Source organism: Eurosta solidaginis, chromosome 1 (genome assembly GCF_040869045.1).
Source record: "Eurosta solidaginis isolate ZX-2024a chromosome 1, ASM4086904v1, whole genome shotgun sequence".
In the NCBI taxonomy this organism is placed as follows: domain Eukaryota; kingdom Metazoa; phylum Arthropoda; class Insecta; order Diptera; family Tephritidae; genus Eurosta; species Eurosta solidaginis.
This window is the reverse complement of record NC_090319.1, coordinates 39,847,224-39,871,401: the sequence shown is the minus strand read 5'-3', so window position 1 is coordinate 39,871,401 and position 24,178 is coordinate 39,847,224. Positions and strand designations below refer to the sequence as shown.

The following is a 24,178-nucleotide window of genomic DNA, read 5'->3' as shown; positions in this document are numbered from 1 at the left end:
TAAAATTTTGGACAATGGGCGTGGCACCGCCCACTTTTAAAGGAAGGTAATTTAAAAGTTTTGCAAGCTGTAATTTGGCAGTCGTTGAAGATATCATGATGAAATTTGGCAGGAGCGTCACTCCTATTACTATATGTACGCTCAATAAAAATTAGCAAAATCGGAGAAGGACCACGCCCACTTTTAAAAAAAAATTTTTTTTAAAGTAAAATTTTAACAAAAAATTAAATATCTTTACAGTATATAAGTAAATTATGTCAACATTCAACTCCAGTAATGATATGGTGCAACAAAATACAAAAATAAAAGAAAATTTCAAAATGGGTGTGGCTCCGTCCTTTTTCATTCAATTTGTCTAGGATACTTTTAACGCCATAAGTCGAACAAAAATTAACCAATACTTTTGAAATTTGGTAGGGGCATAGATTTTATGACGTTAACTGTTTTCTGTGAAAATGGGCGAAATCGGTTAATGCCACGCCCAGTTTTTATACACAGTCGTCCGTCTGTCGTTCCGCATGGCCGTTAACACGATAACTTGATCATAAATCGACATATCTTTAATGAACTTAGTTCACGTACTTACTTGAACTCACTTTATCTTGGTATGAAAAATGAATGAAATCCGGCTATGACCACGCCCACTTTTTCGATATCGAAAATTACGAAAAATGAAAAAATGCCATAATTCTATACCAAATACGACAAAAGGGATGAAACATGGTAAAGTAATTGGATTGTTTTATTGACGCGAAATATAACTTTAGAAAAAACTTTGTAAAATGGTTGTGACACCTACCATATTAAGTAGAAGAAAATGAAAAAGTTCTGCAGGGCGAAATAAAAAACCCTTAAAATTTTGGCAGGTATTACATATATAAATAAATTAGCGGTATCCAACACATGGTGTTCTGGGTCACCCTGGTCCACATTTTTGTCGATATCTGGAAAACGCCTTCACATATACAACTACCACCACTCCCGTTTAAAACTCTTATTAATACCTTTAATTTGATACCCATATCATACAAACTCATTCTAGAGTCACCCCTGGTCCACCTTTATGGCGATATCTCGCAAAGGCGTCCGCCTATAGAACTAAGCCCCACGCCCTTTTAAAATACTCATTAACACCTTTCATTTGATACCCATATCGTACAAACATATTCTAAAGTCACCCCTGGTCCACCTTTATGGCGATATCTCGAAAAGGCGAACACCTATAGAACGAAGGCCCACTCCCTTTTAAAAATACTCATTAATACCTTTCATTTGATACCCATATCGTACAAACAATGTCTAGAGTCACCCCTGGTCCACCTTTATTGCGATACCTCGAAAAGGCGTCCACCTATAGAACTAAGGCCCACTCCCTTTTAAAATACTCATTAACTCCTTTCGTTTGATACCCATATTGCACAAACGAATTCTAGAGTCACCCCTGGTCCACCTTTATGGCGATATCTCGAAAATGCGACCACCTATTCAACAACCACCACTTCCTTTTAAAACCCTCATTAATACCTTTAATTTGATACCCATATCGTACAAACACATTCTAGAGTCACCCCTGGTCCACCTTTATGGCGATATTTCGAAACGGGGTCCACCTATAGAACTAAGGCCCACCTCCTTTTAAAATACTCATTAACGCCTTTCGTTTGATGCCCATATTGTACAAACAAATTCTAGGGTCACCCCTGGTCCACCTATGTGGCGATATCTCGAAACGGCGTCCACCTATGGAACTAAGGATTACTCCCTTTTAAAATACTCATTAACACCTTTCTTTTGATACCCATATTGTACAAACAAATTCTAGGGTCACCGCTGGTCCACCTTTATGGCTATATCCCTAAATGACGTCCACCTATAGAACTATGGCCCACTCCCTCATAAAATACTCTTTAATGCCTTTCATTTGATACAAATACATTCCAGGGTTTCCCTCGGTTCATTTTCCTACATGGTTATTTTCCCTTATGTTGTCACCATAGCTCTCAACTGAGTATGGAATGTTCGGTTACACCCGAACTTAAACTTCTTTACTTGTTGTATTATTGCAAATTCTCTTCGCCAGAAGTGAAAGAAAAATACCAAAAATATAAACTTTAAAAACATCAACAACATTTCGATCAGCGATCCAATCATTAACATATACCTACATACATAGAACGCGTATTTAATTGAATTCGGAGCAGTGGCAACAACAACTAAAACTAAAAAATACCAATAACAGTAACAACTGAGTGTAGTTTTTTATGAATTTAATGGAGCACCAATGACCAAACATTGTATAATGAAAATTGGAAAATTTCAATAAAGGGAGAAAGACTACTGCACAACTAAACTTTTTGAAAGCAGCAGAGTGCATTTTCAAAAACTACTATCATACTTGAAATCCTTTGCCATTGCACAATACATTGTCCAATTTCACCAATCAATTTTAAAGCAATTACACAATTTAAAAGGGAACAAAATTTGGAAGAAAAAAAATAACAAACATTTTGGAAGAATTTTGAGATTGGTTTGTTCTAAATTAATATATATATATATATATATATATATATTAGGCCGGGTCGATTTGTGGGAGGCAAAAAAATCGCCCATTGCTCTGTGAGAATCATATTCTAGGGATCAAAATAAGAAACTTTTCCGAAGGAACAATACCTCTAAAACGAATTCTGATGTCCCCACCTTTGGCTCGTAGGGGCAAATTTTGAAAAATCCCACTTTGAAATGCCTATGTTTTTTTCTTTTTGGAGTTTATTTTTCTCTTTAGAAATTTATTGAGTCAGAACATATGTAAATGAAAAAATTAATTTAACTTAGTAATAGAAAAGAAATTAAAAAAAATTATTAGAAATTAGCGTTTTTACAACCCCCTTTTAAAACCAAGGCATCACTGTGATGCATTTGCATGTCGTAAACATAGTTGTGTGGGTTTTTTATTCAACCGTTTTAAAAAATGAAGGTATCACTGTGACACAATTGCAGATCGTAAAATTGCTTGTGTTGTTTTTTTTTTAGGCCACCACAAGACACAGCAGGTAGAATTGAAATTGCCCCTACCCAAAAGGTCGACCCAAAGGGGGGGAGGGGGGGGGCGACCAGAATTCGTTTTAGAGGTATGGTTCCTTCGGCAAAGTTTCTTATTTTGATACCTAGAATACGATTTTCACAGAGCAATGAGCGATTTTTAAATCAACCCGCCCTAATATATATATATTGTTTATTTAAGCAGTTATTATAAAATATAAATATTTTTAATATTGATATTTAATATTTTACTAAATTTGTAAACTCCTTCAATTTAGTTAAAATGTTTCATTCTCCACGACACAATACACACACTTCTACACAAAATATACGTGATTCGCTTATTGATTTACAGAATAATTGTTCTCAAGAAGAATTAATAAATCCATATGCAAATCAAAATAATTCTGAAATTTGTGCTACATTAGTCAAACTTCCACAATTTTGGACTAATTGTCCGGAAGCATGGTTTATTCATGCCGAAACACAATTTAGTGCTAAAAACATTATACAAGAAAACACTAAATATTGTTACGAATATTAACAAAACTAAGGAGTGCTGCCAGCTCTAAGCCGATGCTAAGCAGTGACGTGAATGCACATCAATAATTCAATCATCATGTATCTACATAAACGAATAAATAATTGCGTCTACACATATGTACCATGTACGAATACGAGCAGCGGAGAGTCAATGCGCAAACACATGCATATATCTGAGATACTCCTATAAGTATGCAATGAGAAGATGTATAAAATTGTGCAATTGTAGTTACAGCTGAGAAGTTTGAGAGCTGCTGGACTAGTAGATTTTGGAAGCGACTAGAAGATGCGAATGTTAAAATCAAAGAGTATAAAAGGCGACAGATGTAGAGGCGCTGTAATTCAGTTTGATTTGAGTTGTCAAGCAGTTACGACTAAGACGGTATCTAGCGAGCAATAGCAGTATTATTTTGAAAGTCAGTTCATTTAAGCTATCAGTTTGGTTATTAAGCTATTCGTTGCACAGTTTGAGTGTTATTGTGAAGTATTTTAATAAAGGCCATTTTTCCATTATTCAATATTGGAGTTATTTATTCAACAGTTTAGCGATACGAACCTAGCAAAAGGGCAAATAAGAGGATTTGCAGCAAATTCGTTACAATATGAATACATCATTACAGCACTTCCGCAGGAAGTGATAATAACTATTTTAGATTTTATCCAAAATCCACCTATTAATAACAAATTTACTGAACTTAAAAAAGTGTTGATAGAAAGACACTCACTTAGCGAAAATTCGAAACTTGATAAAATTTTAAACGATTCTGAGATGGGTGATCGAAAGCCCTCTGAGTTTTACCGGTCATTAATTTTATTAGCCGGTTCAAATTTTAATGAAAATATTTTAAAGAGAATTTGGTTGAGAAAACTTCCCAAAAATTTAAATGCCATTTTGGCTAGCTCAAGTGTGACAATATTAATGAGTTAACAAAATTAGCAGATAACATTTTTGAAGTTATGAATAAAAACGAAGTTTTCTCCGTAAATACAAATTCAGATACGAAAGTTCAAAATTTGGTTGTTGAAAATTTAGTTAAAACCACTTCTTTAATTTGTGAAAGTTTTCAGAAACTTTCTTTGGAGTTAGCAGAAATTAAAACAGAAGTGAATCGGAATAAATCTAGATCGCGTTCTAATTCTAGGAATAATTTTAGAAATTCTTTTAGGCATCGTTCTAACTCGCGTAATAATCCAAATTGGTTGTGTAGATTTCACTAAAAATTTGGAAATAATGCTAGAAGTTGTGAACAACCTTGTTCTTATAACAAAAACAAAGATTCAACAAACTAAATTCTTCCGTTGTTGCAGCGACGAACAATGGAAATTTAGAATTTTCGACGCGTCGCTTATTTATTTTTGATAGAGAAAACAAACAAAATTTTTTTAATTGATAGTGGAGCAGAAATTTCGGTATTACCCGCGCCTAAATTTCCTCATACGAAACGTTCAGACATAATGCTCACTGCAGCTAATGGCTCAACAATTGCCACTTACGGGAAAAGGCTTTTAAACGTAAATTTAGGTTTAAGACGTGAATTTCCATTTACATTTTTGATCGCGAATATAGCCAAGCCAATAATTGGCGCTGATTTTCTTTGTAAATATGGTCTTCTTTATAGATATTAAACATAAACGTTTAGTAGATCTATTAACCAATCTCTCAGTTAATACAGTATCTTACTTTTGTGATATTCCATTACCTAAATTATTTGTGGTTGACAATAAATTTACAAAATTATTATTATTTCCGTCACTTATTTCAGAGCCAGATTATACTAAACCTGTTAAACATACAACAGTACATCGACTTGTAACAGAAGGTAGTCTTCCATTTTCTAAGCCCAGGCGCTTAGATCCGGTAAAATACAAAGTCGCGAAAACGGAGTTTGATTTCTTAGTTAAAACAGGCATTTGTCGGCCTTCAAATTCTTCAGTAGCATCACCACTTCACCTTGTATCTAAAAAAGAGTTGAATGATTGGCGTCCATGTGGTGATTTTAGAAGATTGAATATTGTAACTGTTCCCGATCGTTATCCCTTACCTCACATTCAAGATTTTAATATGAACCTTCATAATAAAAATATATTTTCAAAATTAGATTTAGTTAGGGCATATCACCAAATTCCTATGGCTGAAGAAGATATTTACAAAACTGCTATTACAACTCCTTGCGGTATGTTTGAATTCATGAGAATGCCTTTCGGACTAAGAAATTCTTCACAAACCTTTCAAAGATTTATAAATGAGGTAGTAGGTGACTAAGATTTTGTATATGCTTACATCGACGACTTACTTATTGCAAGTAAAGACGAAGAACAACATTTGAAAGATTTACGTATCCTTTTTCAACGCCTTACAGAGTACGGTTTAAACATTAAACCAAGTAAATGTACTTTTGGTGTACCAAGTATTGAGTTTTTAGGACATAACATTTGTGAAACAGGTATTCGACCTTCTGATGAAAAGGTATCAGCTATTCGTAATTTCGAACGTCCAAAATCAGTTAAGTTAAATTATTATCATAGATACATTCCAAAACTAGCAGAATTTACAAACAAAATTTAAGATCTAATTAACAAAGTAAGTAAGAAACGTGACAAAACTTTGGTATAGGACGAGAATTCGAATGAAGCTTTTGAATGCATTAAAGATAAATTTGCATCTACGATACTGTTAAATCATTTTAACAAAGATGGTAATTTATCTTTAACAGTAGGTGCATCTAACACAGCAATTGGGGGCGTTATACAACAAAATTACAATAATAAAATTGAACCCATTGCATTCTTTTCTAAAAAAACTTTCTCCAACTGAAATTAAATATAGTGCTTTTGATAGGGAGTTATTGGCGATTTACTTAAATATAAAACATTTTAAATATCTTTTGGAAGGACGACAATTTACAGTTTGTACGGACCATAAACCTTTGACTACTGCTGTAATTCAAAAACAGAACGAAGTCCTAGACAAACGAGACACTTGGAATTTATAGCACAATTTACTGATGACATACAATACATTAAAGGAGAATCCAATGTTGTAGCAGATACGCTATCTAGAACTTTTGAGGTTAATGCAATATATAATACAGAACTGAATTTTAAAATTTTACAAACTGAACAACAAAAAGATGATGACTTAAATCAACTTGTATCTGATTCTAAATGATATCTAAATTTAAAACTAATTAGTATACCCATTTTAAATTTTAATATTTGGTGTGAAATTTTAGGAGAAACTCCTAGGTCATTTGTACCGAGTAATTTGCGAAAGACAGTATTTGATATTTTACATGGAATAGCACATCCGGGTACAAGAGCTACACGACGGCTCATAGTTTTGGCCTAATATGAATAAGGATATTAATATTTGGTCAAAAGAGTGTCTTAATTGTCAAAAGTCTAAAGTTTATCGTCATACAAAATCCCCTGTTGTCAAAATTCAAATTCCCAAGAATAGATTTGAACACATCCATTTAGATATAGTTGGACCATTACGTATTTCAAAAGGACATCCCTATATTTTAACGATTATTGAAAGATTTACCCGTTGGCCTGAAGCATATGCATTAAAAGATATTTCAGGAACTACAATTGCAAATAAGTTTTTTAGAGAATATATTTCTCGTTTTGGAGTTCCGTTAAAGATAACAACTGATCAAGGTAGCCAATTTACATCGAAATTGTTTTCAGAGTTAACTAAATTACTTGGTAGTCACAAAATTACAACATCCACATATCACCCTCAGGGAAATGGTATGGTTGAAAGGTTTCATAGACAAAGACTACTATAATAGCTAGAGAGGACACAAATAAAACTGGGTAATCATACGTCTTGGAGTAGGGCAGGATTGAGAACACGTCCTTCCAACCTCCCAATGATATGACTCCAAGACTCGCCAGTTGGGACCACCAGTTCCCGTGCTGATCGGAATCTCATGCATTCCGACACCCCAAACGCTAGAATCCTATTATTATTAAAATGTATTTAAAAATTTGTAATAATTTTAGGCTTAAAACGCCGTAATAATAAATAAATAATAATAATAATAATTGGTATGACGAGTTACCTGTCATATGTACTTGGTTTGCGATCTATTTACAAAGAAGATATTTCGGCTACACCAGCGGAAATGGTTTTCGGTCAGAATTTACGTTTGCCAGGGGAACTTGTTGTGTCATCAGCTAAAAATTTCTCATAAACTGAAATTTTAAGTAATTTACGTGAACATTTTCGAAATGTTAGATCAAATTTAAGCCATCATAAAGATTCTGATACTGGAGTTTACGTTCCAAAAGACCTTCAAAATTGTAAATTTGCATTTGTTCGAGTCATTAATAAAAATTCATTACAACAACCATATGAAGGACCTTACAAAATTGTGGAAAAACACCAAAAATGTTTTAAACTTGAAATAGATAATAATATTAAAACTATTCCTATTGATAGATAAAAACCTGCAATAATTGAAACAACAGACACAAACAACACCAAAGATTTACATAAAAAGAGAATTACGTTCAATTTGTTTAATGTTAAATTTTCTTGAAGGGGGAGTAATGTAGGGTTCTTATTATTTTTATTTAACTTTGTATTTTAATTACTTTGAACTTTGTAATTTTAAAATATTTTATCAATATTTTAATTTTCAATTTTGATATTTCAATTATCAAAAATTTTCATTGTTTGAAGTTGGATAAAATAAAAGAATTAAAAAAAAGATCAAAATAAAATATAATCAAAATAACGTTCTTTAAAAAACAGAATTTTTAATTATAACCTACAGCCTGTCGTAAGAGGCGACTAAAATACCAGATTCAAGGGGCTGTGTAGTGCAACCCTTTCAGGTTGCCAGCGCAATATATAGCTTCTCCAATCCCAATTGTCAACCTCACCGATCCGTGGCGAATCCTGTTTCACTAACATACGAGTCTCTGGCAACCCCAAGCTCCTCATGGAACTTTGGATGCGGAGGGAGGGACGGCCTGTAAGTTTAATGTGGCCATATAAACCGTTCCCGAGATGGTCGGGTTTAGCACCTTAATGGTGCTGTGTTATCGGAGCGTACCGGATCTGTATCCGGCAAGGGATTCAATCCGGACGGCATGGATATCCGGTTAATATTAGTTTGTGAATCTATCCGTATTTATGAAGATCCGGTTAATAACCGATATTTTTGGATATCCAGTGAATGCAACAAATTGATATACCATATGTTTATTTAACATTAATAACAATAAATTCGTGAGGCATTTAAATCAATTAACAGTGAATCCAAAAATGTTATTCGAATATCCGGTTTATCCGGATAGTTGAAACATCCGGATGCAGTTCACAGCCCTACATTGAACCCCATAGGCCACATGGATACCGCGAGAATATTCTAAGTTCCTTAGAAACTTGACGCAAAGGCTTGTCCAGTTCCCCTTTGGGCCGTTGTTGAGTTGGTCCGTTTATGTTTCCAGGCTTTAGCCTAACCCGGTTAGGTTGGATAACTGCTGCCATTAATCTTAGCGACCTCCTAACTGCTTAAGCAATTTTGGCCGTTTGGTAGCAAGTAACGCCAGCTATCCTGACTCCAATTGCGAGCACTGAGAGAGGTCAAGTCTGCCTCCACCGATCTTTTCCAACTCAGTGGAGGTCTGCTCCTTCCTTTGCTTCCGAAATACTTTCTCGACCCGAGCTGCTTCGAGCGCTTTGCGCATTGAGTAATATCAGGGATGAATTCGAAGCTAGTAAGAATACCAGCATTCCATTATACATAAGTTTATTCCCGCTTCATCATCATCGCCCTTATCTGTAATTGGCACTTAACTGTCTAAGTGGCAGTTTCGTAATAAGTTACGCCAATTCGGAACACCAAGGATGGAGGAAGACCCACTTGTCTCCCAACGCAGTGAGGTCTCCCCCTCTTTTGTTCCAACAACGGAATACTTTCTTGGCCGGAGTGGATTCGTTTACCCGCACATTTTGGCAAGAGTATTTATTCTTTTGTTTCAAGCTAACATATAGTTGTAATAGACGCCATCCTTCAGAGGTGCGAATTTATATGTCAACAGGGATTATTTTTGCAATGACCGCAAGCTCTTCGACTTTCGACATTCACTGTAATACGGCATATGTCTTATTATCTTTATGAAGAACCGAGAAAGCTCCTTTTCGAGCTGTCAAAATTTGTTCTGAAGTCAGCCGAAAGTGGGCCGTGTCAATGCTCTGAACATATTTCCATAACGGACGTTGAATTTTTTCAGTTTTCCATGAAAATAGAGCAACCTAGTTAGTGGGAGGCCACAAGCCAGACATACATATACCAATTTCAGAAATGCTTTTAAGTCCGATTTCAAATGTTTAGAAATAACTCGATTTGTTGCTATGTGGAGGGCTATGGCGGATAGAATTCGTAAGACTTTTGGTTAGCTATTGTGTGTAAAAGCAAATATTGTGCATTGTTTTCCCTAAATAACTAAACAAATAATATACAATGCAAACTGGAATTACTGAAATAACAAAAGTCCGAAAATAATTTATTTTTTTCTTAATTAGCTAAAAAAAATAAGAATAATTACTTTTTTTATTAAAATACCGCAGATTGTTTTTTAACACATTTAGATAGACCAGCTGCCGATAAAAAAGATCCCTAACAAGGCAAGATCTTAAATTATAGCATGCAAGAACGATGTAGAACTTTGATTCTGTCTCTTATATATTATGATGGATCGCTTATGAATGTAGCTTAAGTAGTAAAACCTACAATAACGCAGTTTTTAGTATAAGTTTCCGTTTAACAACTCAGTTTGCCAACTAATATTTGTAAGTTTACAACTTGAATATTGTTATATGCTCTACGTGCTCAGACGACTCATCTGGGTTGAAATTGTCATATGCATCCGATTCATGCTTTATTTCCTTGGTTAATTCATCGGTAATCGTTTCAGGCTCCAGCCATTCACTCGAACTCTGACAATCATCTATAATTGTTTCATGTTCTTCATATTCTGAGACTTCATCTGAATTGGGATTGTCTTCTATATCAGATTCAGGTTCCTCGCCCTCAGACCATTCTTCTGAAATTGAATTGGCATTTATGATTCTTTGAGGGTATGCGTGCTCAGAAAAGTCAGCTGAATTTGCATTGTCATCTATATTCGATTCATGCTCTATAGATTCCTCAACCATTTCACCCGAAATCGGATTATCATCTATAGTCACTTCAGCGTCTGCACACTCTAAATTTCGATCATATGAATTTTGATCGACATTTTTTAAATTTACATCACGTGCAGTGCTTCCCAAATATTCGCTTAATATATTACGTAGATTAAAACAAACCTTCGTCGAATTGTTTGCATATATTTTCCTTGGTTTCATTAAAGGAACAATATCGTGACGCCAATCTCCTCTAATTAAAGTATCACCTTCGTAACGATCAACATATCCGAATGGCATATACGACGTTGTATCATGTGTTAGCGCGAAATTATGTAGCAATATAGTAGCTTTAACAACGATTTCCATTTTTTTTGGAGCCATAACCATTGGAGTAGTCCATATCTTCCATCGTGCTGCTATTACCCCGAAGGTATTATCGATTTTTTGGTATGTGCGATTCAAATGCCAATTAAATGTTTCGATATTGTCCCTTTTGTATTTCGCTAAAATATGAAAGGGAATATATTGATTATTTATTGCAGAAATACGTGCACATGGGCATATATAGCATGGGCAATGGGCGGATTGGTTTTCATACTAGAGCTGTCGAAACTTTCCATAACAGGAGCTGCTACTCACCGGAGTGATTCTTGTTTTCCCCCGACCAAGGTTTGTCGTTTCACCATAACCGCCTTTTCGCACAGAACTGTCGATAGCTTGCAAGATTACCTAAATCAAGAGATCAGTGGGTATATACGCAAAGGTCAGAGCTTGTTTTTGTTGTAGCGAAATGGACACTCCCCTAAGGCCTTGGCCTTAATTTAAGACATTAAGAAAATGAAAGCCCTTTAAAAAGCAGTGTTTGGAGTCAGACACTGATATTCCCTTTAACGGATGGATCATATGTACATTCGTAATGAATGTTTACAAAAGTGGTATGATCTTAGCTCAGTGCAGCACCTTCTAATAAAAAAAATTGCTTTTAAAAAATATGGGAAGGAGTTCAGTATTTTACTTTAATATCAACACCAGGCTTTTTCTTCTAATTTGTGCCGAGGTAACTTTAAAATTTTGTCGACATTAGCCCAACCTGCAATTTTACGCCGATTCCAAATGCCCAGGCAGCTGGAAATTCAAATAAGCTTTTCCGGACAGAAATACTAATAAGGCTTCCCCGTTATCGTCGAGTGGCCGCTTCATCTTTAACAAAATTGCTTCTTGTTACCTTAGCCTGGACTGAAGCCTGGGAACTTCGGTAAAATTAAGCCGCCAAACTTTGGCTAATGTTTTGTTTATAAAACAATAACATGAACAGGCCCAGGTTTGTTAAAGTGGTTAAGTAATTATTTCACCCTCATTTCGAATTTAAATAAAAAAAAAAACACAGGGCGCGATATACCTCAAGGAGTTTAACCTGAGCTTATCTTGCGATTTGCGTCGTGCTGCATCTGCAGGAAAAGTTATTTTCGCGGCCGCCATTATCTAATTTACTAAAAAAAACTATAAAAATATTATTAGAAACATTTTGTTTCTAAGCCTTACTACTCCTATTAATGTATATACATAAGTTTAACTTAATTTATATACTTACAGCTTATATCTGGAAAAGGTCGCATAATATTAGGTTTGAGTGCACAAGTTGAATCTCCAACGAAATAATATGGAAATCTTATATTACTATTGGGGAGAAATTTTCTCTCCGGCAAATGCAGTAAACCTTTAATAACTTTGCTTTCGAAGCCTGTAGTCCACACTTCACCAACTTCTTTATTTTGATGAACAGCAACATCAATACCAGTAAATTTATATTTGGCATCACATGCTCCAAATATGGAGAATATATACTTTCCCTTTTTCTGATAAAAACTGACCAAATCTTTTTTAGGGCACCTCAATTGAATTGTTCTCAAATCAATCGCTCCAACACAGTTGGGCAATAGACCTTCAGATTCAAATTGTTCTGATATTTTACGCCAATCTGAGCTCTTTTTATTCGGCAAATACTTGTGGGCCAGTGATTTGCAAAGGGATTGACATGTTTCACTGAGGATCTTATTCACAGTTGAAGGTGGCACCCCGAAAGCAAGTGAAATGGTACTTTTAGACCCACCATTCGCTAAGTATCTAAAAATGCAAAAATAAAGAATTAAAATGTTTAATTTAAAATTTTAATACATGCTAATTAGCTTACACAAGTGTTATAAACAGTCTACACTTTGGAGACATCGCACGGTGTGAAGCTCTGCGCAAATCGCGTTTAACCAAATCGAAAAGCAAATCGAACGCTTCTTTAGAAATACTTGCAACTTGATTGAATTCCGCCATATCGTTGTGGCACATTGTTTCAATATATTGATCAAATTTTTCATCAGGATTATCATAATCGTAATGATCATCAAATGCATTTTCATCATCATCCCCTGCCTCTGAATTCGATTCTTCTTTGCATCCTTCCAATTTAATTCTCTTCACTGCCGGTAGCTTAGCCTCCTCCTCTTCAGAATCAACGCCAGTTATAATATCCAGGCATTTTCGAGCCTCATTCAGTAGTACAGTTATAATGGCTAAGTCGAAAGTATCGTCGGAGTCCATTATTAGTGATATCTTCAAATTGAACAAGTTTATTTAAAAATGCATTACGAAAAAAATTGGCTTTGTTTTGCTATGATAATTCAGTTACTAAAACAATGAAATATATAGAAACAGAACAAAGGGTGACACTGAGACACATTCTAGGTCAAAGTAGCACTCTGTGATGTGGTGGTGTAAATTGAAGTGATAGATTGCATGAAAATATACAGATAACGTTGTTAATAGCTATTTTTCAAATTTCAAATCAAAAATTTAAATAGTAATAATAGCTCTATTTGGTATTTGAATATGGCATCAGATCGACTGCTTAGTGAAACATCACCTTATCACTATCTCAGAAAACGTTCGAATAACGGCCTATTTGATTTGATTTGTTTCATAACCGCCCTATCTCTGAATTCGAATGAAGAATGCTTTATCTCAGAACTTTTTTCAAAAGTCCCCTGAGGCCCAAATTTAATACATTTGAAATTAGCTGGGGCGTTTATAAAAAAAAATCTGATATAGGGAGTTTTCGAAACGACAGCCTAGATAGGGTGGCAACCACTCTGTCAACGAAAATATGTTATATTCAGCCCAATCACGCAATCCAACGTAGACTATTTTTTCGGGAAAGTTACGAAATTGCTATCATACAATTCGACCGTGTTTCCCAACGTCTTCGAAAGTAATAAGTAAATTCGAAATTCGTACAGTGGCATCACTGAATTCACTCGGAACGTAAACTTTTGGCGTGTATTTGAAATTTTCTACGACAACTCCTTGCCAACGGAGAAAATTTACGAAACGCGAAAAATATTTCAAACAAACAGCCCAATCACGCAATCCATCGTAGCAATGTTACGAATTCGAATGTTACGAATCCCGAAAAATCAGTCTACGATGGATTACGTGATTGGGCTCATTATGTCAAGAATCAGACCCGACATACGAAATGTTTGCCCTGTATGTGATATAACCGCACATGACAACAATAATCTTTTCAAATGTGGTGGTGAACCTTCAGAGCCGTTTACATAAAATTGTGAATTGTGCTCAATTTAGCTTACGGCTCAAACTTTAAATATACCTCTGAAATTGCTACGCATAAAATTAGTACTACTAAATTTCAATACGCATTATACTCAGATGTAACTGAAATTTGTGTCTATGTTTAACATCTACGCTAATTCTGTGTATCACCTCTTAAAATGGTGCGTGTCCACAATTCATAGCAACTGATTCAGCTATATGTTATACATTATGACCATCAGAGGGTTGTGTCTCCGCTTCTCGGTGCACCCTGTGCTGTAGCTAGTTGCTTAACCACTGCCGCTAGATGGGCCTCCTAAGCATTATCTAAGCGAGGATAAGCATTTTTTTACGCGCAAACGTAAACGTATACGCGTGTAAAAAAACACGGCTATTATCATACTAGGAAATATTTCCAATGGTGCGCTAAATTAATATGCTCCCTTGTTCATATAGGTCTTCTTTTATATACACGTAAATTGATTAAATGTTTAATATCAAGATTTCATCAATACATACAAACATATATGTCTCTTTTTTACATTATGAGCTGTATACTTTTTTGCAAATTGCCAAATTACTAAATCGGATGATGATGCTACACGCAATTTGCAAGCGATTTGCGACATGCGATAGTAGTAATTAGTATAAAATGGTAAGCGATTGCAAGACATTGTTAGTTAAATTTGTGCAATAAAGCTATCAACAACATTTTACTTAAAAAATGATGCATTCTACACGAAACGTTATAGTATTGGGACTAATTCTAAGTTTTATCATTATTTCAGTAGTAGCTGAAGTAAGTAGTAATAGCTTTCAGATTTTATTATTTCGAAATATTAATTTTGGAAACTTTCTTATCTGTCTATGAAGGATGATGCACCCCGCCAGTCGGAAGAACAACCGAAGTCATCATCGGATGAAACAGTTGAAGATATGAATGAGACGCGTCGTAAACGGTCAGTTGAACTCTCAAGTGGAGAAAACTATAAAAAGGATATCGAAGGAAATTCAATAGAAAAAGCTGGCATTCCGGGCTTACCAGACCCGACTACAATTCTAAAAATTGCTGAAATTCTCAAGACTTTGGGTGAGAAAGTCGTACCCATTCTTGTTGAAGGTAATTCTGTAGCAAGCTTAGTAACTGAAAGAGTTGACAAGGATTATGTGTTTCTGAAAGATTTCAAAAAACAAATAGATAATTTTACTGGTGAATTTAAGTCCCGAAAAAAATAAATGCATTGTAAAATTTAGTTATAAATAAATCTGATTAGTTTCTATTATTAATAAAAGTTATTTTTTATTATTTATTTTCAGCAATTGGATAGAACAATTTAAATATATTAAAAACAAAAGTGAAGAGTTAAATTATGCTCCATTATTTATGATATTGATTAAATGAATTTTGAAGCTAATAGCATTTCATTATTTTAGATAGCATATTTTTCAAATATTTGTTAAATATGAAAGTCCAAACTGTCGATTTTTGACCTAGAGAAAATCAAGTTACTATCGAACTAGTACTTGTTTGGTAGCTTAATCCTTGTTCAGAACCAGAAATTATTATCACTAGCTAATGACCTCCCAATGTACATATGTTCTTGATTTAATTATACGCATTTCTAAATCTAATACATCAGCTCATGACAACTTCATAGTGGATCATGTCAATATGATCTGCTGTATAGTACTTTAATTGTACTGCTTGACGGCCATGTGGTGCGGTGGTAGCGGTCTGCGCCAACCACACCGAAAATCCTGGGCTCAAGTCCCGGAAAAAACAACACAAAAATTTAGAAAACGTTTTTTCATTTAGAAAAATAAAGTTTTTGAAGAGGGGCCTTTTCTCGGCAATGATTTGGCAAGCACTGCGAGTGTTTTACGGACACGAAAAGGTTCTCAGTGAAAAGTCATTTGCTTACAGGTGCAATGCTCGAATTAGTCTCGACTTCTTGCAGTTGAACAATAATGGACCCACATTTAACCACTTGAGAGATTTTGGTCGTTTCGTAACATGACACGTTGGCTATGCTACCCCTTTTTTGAAATGACTCACACTTTTCATCATTATACTACCTTTGGTATTTGCCATAAGCATCACAGGCAGCACAACCTTATCTTCTCTCGACCAAATCTATGATTCTGATCCATACATCAGGACAACTTGTAGCGCATGCCTTTGCTTCGCCGAGAGAGGGCTCAGTCCAAAGTAGTACCTAGTGGCAAGAGCTATTCTCCGTTTCTAAGCTGAGTTCTCGATGTTAAATCTTTTTCTCAGATGGACGAAGCCATTCGCAGTCTCGAATGCGCCGATTTCTTCATGGATGACGATCTGCTGTAGTATAAGCCATTGGGTTTATCTTTATAAAAGAAAAATGTACTTCCTCTTGTCCCCATTTACCATGGCTCTTTATCTAGACAAGGCAGAGCTCACGGCCCGTTCAGTAGTATTCACCAGTAATTGTACGCTCATATAATAAGATTGTTTCATCACGCTTATGTGCTGTTGCTAGAATTATCTTCTACAGCAATATATTAAAAAATCGCACGGGATGGAGATGCCTTGTCTGAGGCCTCGTTTCCTTTCAAATGGCTCGGATAGTCCTTCCCAATGCTTAGGGAGCTGGTGTTGTTTAACATAATTTAGAGGAGCCTTATCAACTTTGCAGTTCGGACACAGTAGCATACAAGCAACTTCCAGTCGCGCTGTCAAAAGTTGCTTTTGTAGCAACTAAAAGATGGCAAGTGTTGATTCTCTTATCGTGATTCTTCTCAAGGAGCTGGCGCATCGTGAAAATCTGGTGAAAAGTAAATTTACCAGGTCTGTAGCAGCACTGATAAGGCTAAAATAGTTCGTTGAGTTCGGGTTATAGTCCTTCGCATAGCTTTCGGGACCGCCTTTCTTCTGAATTAGGCAGAAAACACTTAAATTCCAATATGAAGGCATTCGATTTTTCGAACATATTTTGCATAGCACATAATGCATGCTCTTTACCAACTCTTCGCCTCCATGTGTAAACAGCTCTGTTGGTAGTTCGTTATTACCCGGCGCCTTGTTATTCTTTAGCAGAGCTGTAAAAGTGTGCAATCATTTGAAATTTTAAATCATTAATTTAAGAATGCTGTTTCTTCATTCTTTCATTCCTTGTTAAGGAATGTGGCTTAAAAGTCAACCCATTCTTCATTCAGTAGTGGGAAAATAAGAATGCACTCTTGAACTCATTCGAAGAAAGAATGAAGTAATTGAATGAAACACAAACATTTTTCAACACAGAATAAGCATTGAAATGAATGCAGCCTTTGCTGATTGTGCACACACTTTTCTAGTACCAATCAGTTATGAAAAATGTCGTATATGCACAACACCCGCTCAAATATCACATGGTTGCATTGAATTAAAGCCACTTCAAAATATCTACACACAAATTTATTTATTGTTCGTAATTTTTTTTCGATATTTTAATGGTAATAAAGCACAAAGAAGTTAACTGGAAAAGTGTTCTTATTGAAATTTTCTTAAAAATTTAATAATAAAACAAGTAAGGACGGGACTGTCTTCGGCTGTGCCGAAGACTTCATACCTTTCATGAATGAGGCTGAACAATAATCTTATGCCGTTCGTAATCTCCAATAATCGGATGTATAAGATAAGAAATATATAATGAACAGATCTACATACCTAAACGATTTTTAAGATAAATATAAAATAAAAAATAGGTAGGTACTTTGTGTGAGGATGCAAAGTTTCAGGTTTTTTGTGGTCTGCGTGTAAAAACTATGACTACGAATCACGTATTTCAACAATATTTGACGTAAACGTAACTATTTGATGAAACTTGATGAATTCTGAAGCTTCTAGCCGTAAAAAAGGGGCAAAAAAATACAGTTTATATGGGGTTATAATATATATACCACCGATCTCTATGATTTTTTCAGACAACAATATATGCTATATACGTAAGCAATCGGTGAAATTTGAAGCTTATAGCTGTTAAAATGGGGTAGAAATTGCGAAAAGTTTCTTATCTGAACAATCGGTTGTATGAGATATATACTATATAAACAACCGATCTCAATGATTTTTTCAGACAACAATATATGCTATATACGTAAGTATTCGGTGAAATTTGAAGCTTGTAGCTGTTAAAATGGGACTAAAATTTGCGAAAATATATATATATATATATACTATATATATATACTATATATACCACCATATATATACTATATATACCACCGATCTTTATGAGTTTTTCAGACAATAATATATGCTATATACGTAAGCATTCGTTGAAATTTGAAGCCTCTAGCTCTTAAAATAGGGCAGTAATTGCGAAAAGTTCCTTATCTGAACAATCGGTTGTGGGGGATATATACTATATATACGACCGATCTCATCAATTTTTTCAGGAAACAATATGTGCAATATACGAAAGTATATGGTGAAGTTTGAAGCTTCAATCTGTTAAATTGGGTAAGATATTACAAAAATCCTCTTTTTCTGAAAAATCGGTTGTATGGAGGATATATGCTATAGTGGTCCGATCCGATCGGTTCCGACAAATGTCTAATCAGACACCCAAATACACCCGCTCACCAAATTTTATCAAGATATCTCAAAAATTGAGGGACTAGTTTGCATACAAACAGACAGACGGACAGACGGACATGGCTAAATCAACTCAGCTCTTCAACCTGATTATTTCGGTATACTTAATGCTGGGTCTATCTATTTTCCTTTAAGGACTTACAATTTTCGGTTTCGTGGCGAAATTAATATACCATTTCATTTTCATGAAAGGTATAAAAAGCAAATGAGAAAGATTTCAACATCACTGTTCCGAAACTTGTCATCGTTCTAAATAAGTGTTGTCAATGTGGCATATAAAAGGCTTGCAGGAAAAAGTACTAATCTACATTCGAACGCCCTCAATTGTTGATTAAACAATAGAAAGATATATATTATAAAAGCTTTTACGTTCCTTCATATATTCTTCCTAGCGGTTTATGGTCAAATACTGTATATATAATGGTTTGTGAGTTTCCAAATTCCAACAGCAATATACTACTTTTCTCTATTTCCTAAGAAAAATATTCTTCTAAACACAATAATTTGTAATTACAGTCATTTAAAGTAAGCTCTATAGGTAGTTGTAGCTTTGTTGATAGCAAAGAAAAATAACTTTGAATACAAATCTGTTCAAGTAAGATAGAATTCAACCTACAAATGCCATGCAAATAGGCTGAGAGCCTAATGGTCCTTCTCAATCACTCGGGTCCTATATTTATATTCCGTCAAACACTGTCAAAACTGTAATCCGATGGATTTGCCGGGAGGGAAATTACTGTATTTGGTCAATGCAAAATGTGTTCATTTACAATATCCATTTTACTACAATAGCAAAATAAGTAGGACATATAGAACCATTTTAACATATAGCAAGAAAGCAATAGACTGCCTTTGCGTAGTTTGAAGAGAAACTGAAAAGAAAGGAACATTTACTGGCATATTTCGATGATTTAAGGCAACTGCAGTTTCACCGTGTGATTCGCGGTCCGAATATCAGTGAAGCCTTTGATAACATTCGAAATTGACTGATGATGGTTATGTGGCGGTTTTCGAAATCTTAAAATCGCAGTATGCCAGTAAATTTTTCTTTCTTTTCAAAAATAATGATTGAATATTCGAAATGTTAAAATCGCAGTATGCCAGTAATTTTTTCTTTCTTTTCAAAAATAATGATTGAATATTCAATTATTATTATCCGATGTTCGCTCATGAATTCTTAAATATTGAACTACTTGAATAATTAGAAGGGGCTATTATTTCTATTGATAAATTTTACGCCTTTTTTGCACCCAACTCCTAAATTGATTTAACATATCTGATGGCAATGAAAGTATACAAAAAAAGAACCCTAGGGAAAAAGTATTTAGTACTGAATGGAAAAAAAGTGTGCATTCATTTCAAGTTTACATTTATTAAAGATTGGAAATGGTTCCTACATTTCCACTCTATATTGAATTATATTTACCACTCAATAACACACACACTTTAGATTTGAGTTAAGATATTTTGAGCCATTCAGGAATGGAGATTTATAATATGCAACCAATAAATCACAATTTTTTTCAAAGAATGCTGAGAGAATGCATACTCAATTGATTCAATCTTTTTACAGTTCTGTTCTTTAGCCGGGATATTCAGGTTTTCAATTACTTGATTATCTTATCTCGTATCTAGAGAAATTGATGCTATGGTTATCCAAAGCATTATACTGTAAACTACTCGTAATTTTGTTCTTATTTGTTTATTTTATGTATATTATTAAAATTACATGCTTAATGTAGGGGCTTAGTATCAGCAATGAATATTTTGAATCAGTCGGATCATAAAAACATACAATCTGCATTTATTCAGCTTTTTGAAATGTGTATTGTCAAAAAAATTAATTTTGGCGCTGATGCCGTTCTTCGGGTTTTATACCACTTTTTTTTTATGAATTTCTTAATTTAGAATAATTGTTATTTTCAATATATCAGCAAAACGGGAAAAAATTAAGAGGACAATTATAAAAACTGCCAAAATTATTAATTTTTCTTCAAATGCTCATTATTGGTGTCTGTTGTACAGCAAAAGTCTCGCTGGCGAGAAAAAAGTATGCCAATACTTTGAGCAGCGTCTTTCCTCTGGTTATGGGTGTGCCATTTCAAATTCAATACTGCTTCATTTTATCGTTACCACCCTGTGCATACGTCAAAATCAGCTGTGTGCAAATATTTATTTGTTTACAAATAATAAAATAAAGTTGATTTCTTCCAGATTTCCACAATGTCGCTATTTACTACACAGAATTTAGAAATATTTGTTAACGATTTTCTAAAAGAAGATTTAAAACAGTTGGAGCACCACATAAATAATTACAATGGCGAAATCATGGAATATGTACAGCTCAAAAATACGTTGCAGACTCTTAACGCAAACACAAATGGCTCATTTAAAACACAAATGAGTAAGCTACTAATATGGTTAATAATAAATACTATGATAATAATTTAGTTTTTCTTTAGATATAGGAGGCAATATTTTCATGGAAGCTAAAGTTGATAACCTATCAGAAATGGTTTTAATTGATGTTGGAAAGGGATATTTCGTTCAATTCACATTGGAAGAGGCTTTGAAGTTCTTAGATTTTAAAATTAAAATATTGACGAAAGAATGCGATGTGCTGCGTGAAGAAAGTGTTAAAATCCGTTCAGATATCAAATTGGCCCTAATGTGCATTGCTGACCAGGAAAATTTAATACCCAATAGAAATACTTAATTTGAAGAGATTTGTATAGAAGCTTAGTAGTTTCATGATTTTATGTTATTATTTTGGGTTTTCCTGAAGTATTAAAATAGTTTTAATATTGTTACACAGAATCTGCTGCATTGTTTTACCCATTACAACGGCAACTAACACAAACACAATATCGTAACCAGACTAATCGATCGCCTAGTGTGCGTTGCAATTAGAACCCAGGCATCACCTGTAACTGAAGAAGTGGTCTTTTTGTTGTTTTTTTTTTTTTTTGTATTAACGATAAAGACACTCCTCGCAGGCTTTGGGGAGTGTTATCGATGCTGATGGTCCCTTGCCGGATATAGATCCTGTACGTTCCGGTAACACAGCTCTTGTCAAAGAACCAGCTATATGAGACATAAAATACTACTGTTAACCTGGCCATTTATATCACTTAGTTTTCTAATGCTATCTTTATATGATTCTGATAACAATTCTTGAATGGACGGGCCAGCAGGGCAGGACAAAGAATATTGCTGGCCTTTTTATACAGCAAATTTCCTAAGGCTGTCTCTAGCTGACTTTTATGATAATTCTTGAATAGGCGTGCTAGCTAAGCATGACAAAGAATTTATTTGAAAAAAAAAAAAAAATAAGAAAACAGCTTTAACTAATCCTAATATGATATTCGGAAATATGAAATACGAATAAATCTCTCGTGCTGGCGTCTCAAAGGCGCTTGGTATATTCCCGCGATAAGACATGTCTGTCGGCCCCAGCGGGTTAGGGGATCAGAATATACCCGCGGTAGGTATGCCTGTCGTAAGCGGCGACTAAAATACCACATTCAAGGGGCTGTGTAGCGCAACCTTTCAGGTTGCCAGCGCAATATATAGCTTCTCCAAACCCAATTGTCAACCTCACCTATCCGCGGCGAATCCTGTTTCACTAACAGACGAGGCTCTGGCGACCCCAAGCTCCTCATGGAACTTGGGGGTAGGGAGGGAGGTAATGGCCTGAAGGTTTAATGTGGCCACATAAATCGTTCCCGAGATGGTCGGGCTAGCACCTTAATGGTGCTATGGTACCGGAGCGCACCGGATTTGTATCCGGCAAAGGACCATCACATCGATAACCGATAACACTCCCCAAAGCCTTCGGGGAGCAACCTTATCGCTACAACAACAACAACATGTCTGTCGGCGCTATTGCGTGGTGGTAGCGTGCTCGCCTATCTTACCGAAGGTTTTGTGTTCAAGGAAAACTTAAAATGATATTCTCTTTCTTGGGCCTATCCATAGACGAGTTATGCTTCTAAAGTAAGCGCTACAACGCTTTCCAATCTTTTTTGGTTCGCTCAATTTGAAATCATCAAAAAATATGCCGTCTGACGTTCGACAGTAGCAACCGCTTTGTATCCAATGTACCGAGCCGCAATAAAATCCTCGATTCTCTCGCTGACAGCACTGGAACAATGCCAACTATCTTAACACAAATTGGCCGAAAAACCGTAAAGTTACCCTTGACCACTCCAAAATGTATAGTATAGTATTTTTACGCAGAACATATTTCTGGATAAGCGGCCTTCGGAGTCCTGATGAAACCTGTTACAGCATTTACCCCATAAAGGCGAAAGTGCTCCCTATTAACGAGATAAGGAGAATGCTGAACAAACAGTTTATGTTAAATGTCCCACAAACTTGGGCATCCAAACAAACAGCTTATCGATGTGGCCCCGCTCTTTTTATCCAGAAAATCATAGGGAGGCCCTGTACACTATCTTCACACGGTCCGTAAGTTCTTATGCCGAGCTCTGCCTGTTAAGGCAAATTCTTAGAGTTAAATACCTAATTCTTGTAAAAAATGAAAGCAAATTTTCTAGCTAGTGGCTCGCCCCTATGGCGCAACTTCGATTCGTATTTTGTAATAGGTTAATCTCATACCTATCCAGAATCAACACTATGCTGGATGGAATGCCGTAAACACCAATTTCTCTATGATCCAACCCTGTTCAAATAGCTAGTTTCTCCTTTTAGTTCGTTTCCGCAGCCCACGTGACAAGTGCATTTTTACAAATATTCAGTATCGAGACGTCGATACAGTTGACACTGGCTGAACTCTCTCGTAATTTTAAGCAACATATCACTTGTCTAAGTTTATTACTTCGCTAACTTCTGGAGGAGTAGGTACATAACCTGGTGCTACAACAGCAAACTCGTTTGTTCTTTTGAAGCCAAGCATATTTCGATAAATCTGGGAACAAAAAAGAGATTTCTGTTAATTCATCTCTGCATTGCGGTTTAGTCCACCTAATTTACCTAAATCACTTTAAAAATCCAGTATTACCGCATATCCTTAAAAGTCCTTTCGAAACGGTTGCAAACCCCTTGAAGATTCTAAGAAGACATTGAAATCTTTGCTTACTTGGTTTTGGTAAATGTTTGTCTTGCTAGCTGAAGTACAAAAGTTCGGGACGGGGTGTACATTGGCCATTTGAGAAAATGAAATTATCAAAATCAAGCAAACAGACAAATAAACTTATCAACAGAGAACGCTT

At 35.1% G+C, this 24,178-nt stretch overlaps 3 protein-coding genes across 18 annotated transcripts in view; 2 read left to right on the top strand and 1 right to left on the bottom strand.

The window, feature by feature from the left end:
* The window catches only part of plh (pasang lhamu), a 180,785-nt gene extending 165,107 nt beyond the window's left edge, over positions 1-15,678 (top strand). For 15 of the 16 annotated variants that reach the window (XM_067787652.1, XM_067787643.1, XM_067787635.1 and 12 more), the window contains one exon: positions 15,209-15,594. In XM_067787652.1, coding sequence (XP_067643753.1) covers positions 15,209-15,571 — 363 coding nt within the window. In that variant the 3' untranslated portion in view covers positions 15,572-15,594. Of the gene's footprint in view, positions 1-15,208; positions 15,595-15,652 lie in introns of those variants that run through there. The other variant, XM_067787740.1, reaches the window with a different exon arrangement.
* Positions 10,073-13,402, bottom strand: LOC137236509 (uncharacterized). Its single transcript, XM_067759255.1, has 3 exons — positions 12,924-13,402; positions 12,324-12,856; positions 10,073-11,235 (listed from the first exon to the last, which is right to left on the bottom strand). Exons 1-3 carry the CDS (start codon positions 13,322-13,324, stop codon positions 10,400-10,402), a joined length of 1,770 nt encoding a protein of 589 aa, XP_067615356.1. The 5' UTR covers positions 13,325-13,402; the 3' UTR covers positions 10,073-10,399.
* Positions 15,679-21,101: 5,423 nt separating the features above from the next.
* On the top strand, positions 21,102-21,761 carry Uxt (Uxt prefoldin-like subunit). The gene is made up of 2 exons (XM_067759123.1): positions 21,102-21,348; positions 21,407-21,761. Exons 1-2 carry the CDS (start codon positions 21,168-21,170, stop codon positions 21,658-21,660), a joined length of 435 nt encoding a protein of 144 aa, XP_067615224.1. The 5' UTR covers positions 21,102-21,167; the 3' UTR covers positions 21,661-21,761.
* Positions 21,762-24,178: the final 2,417 nt, after the last annotated feature.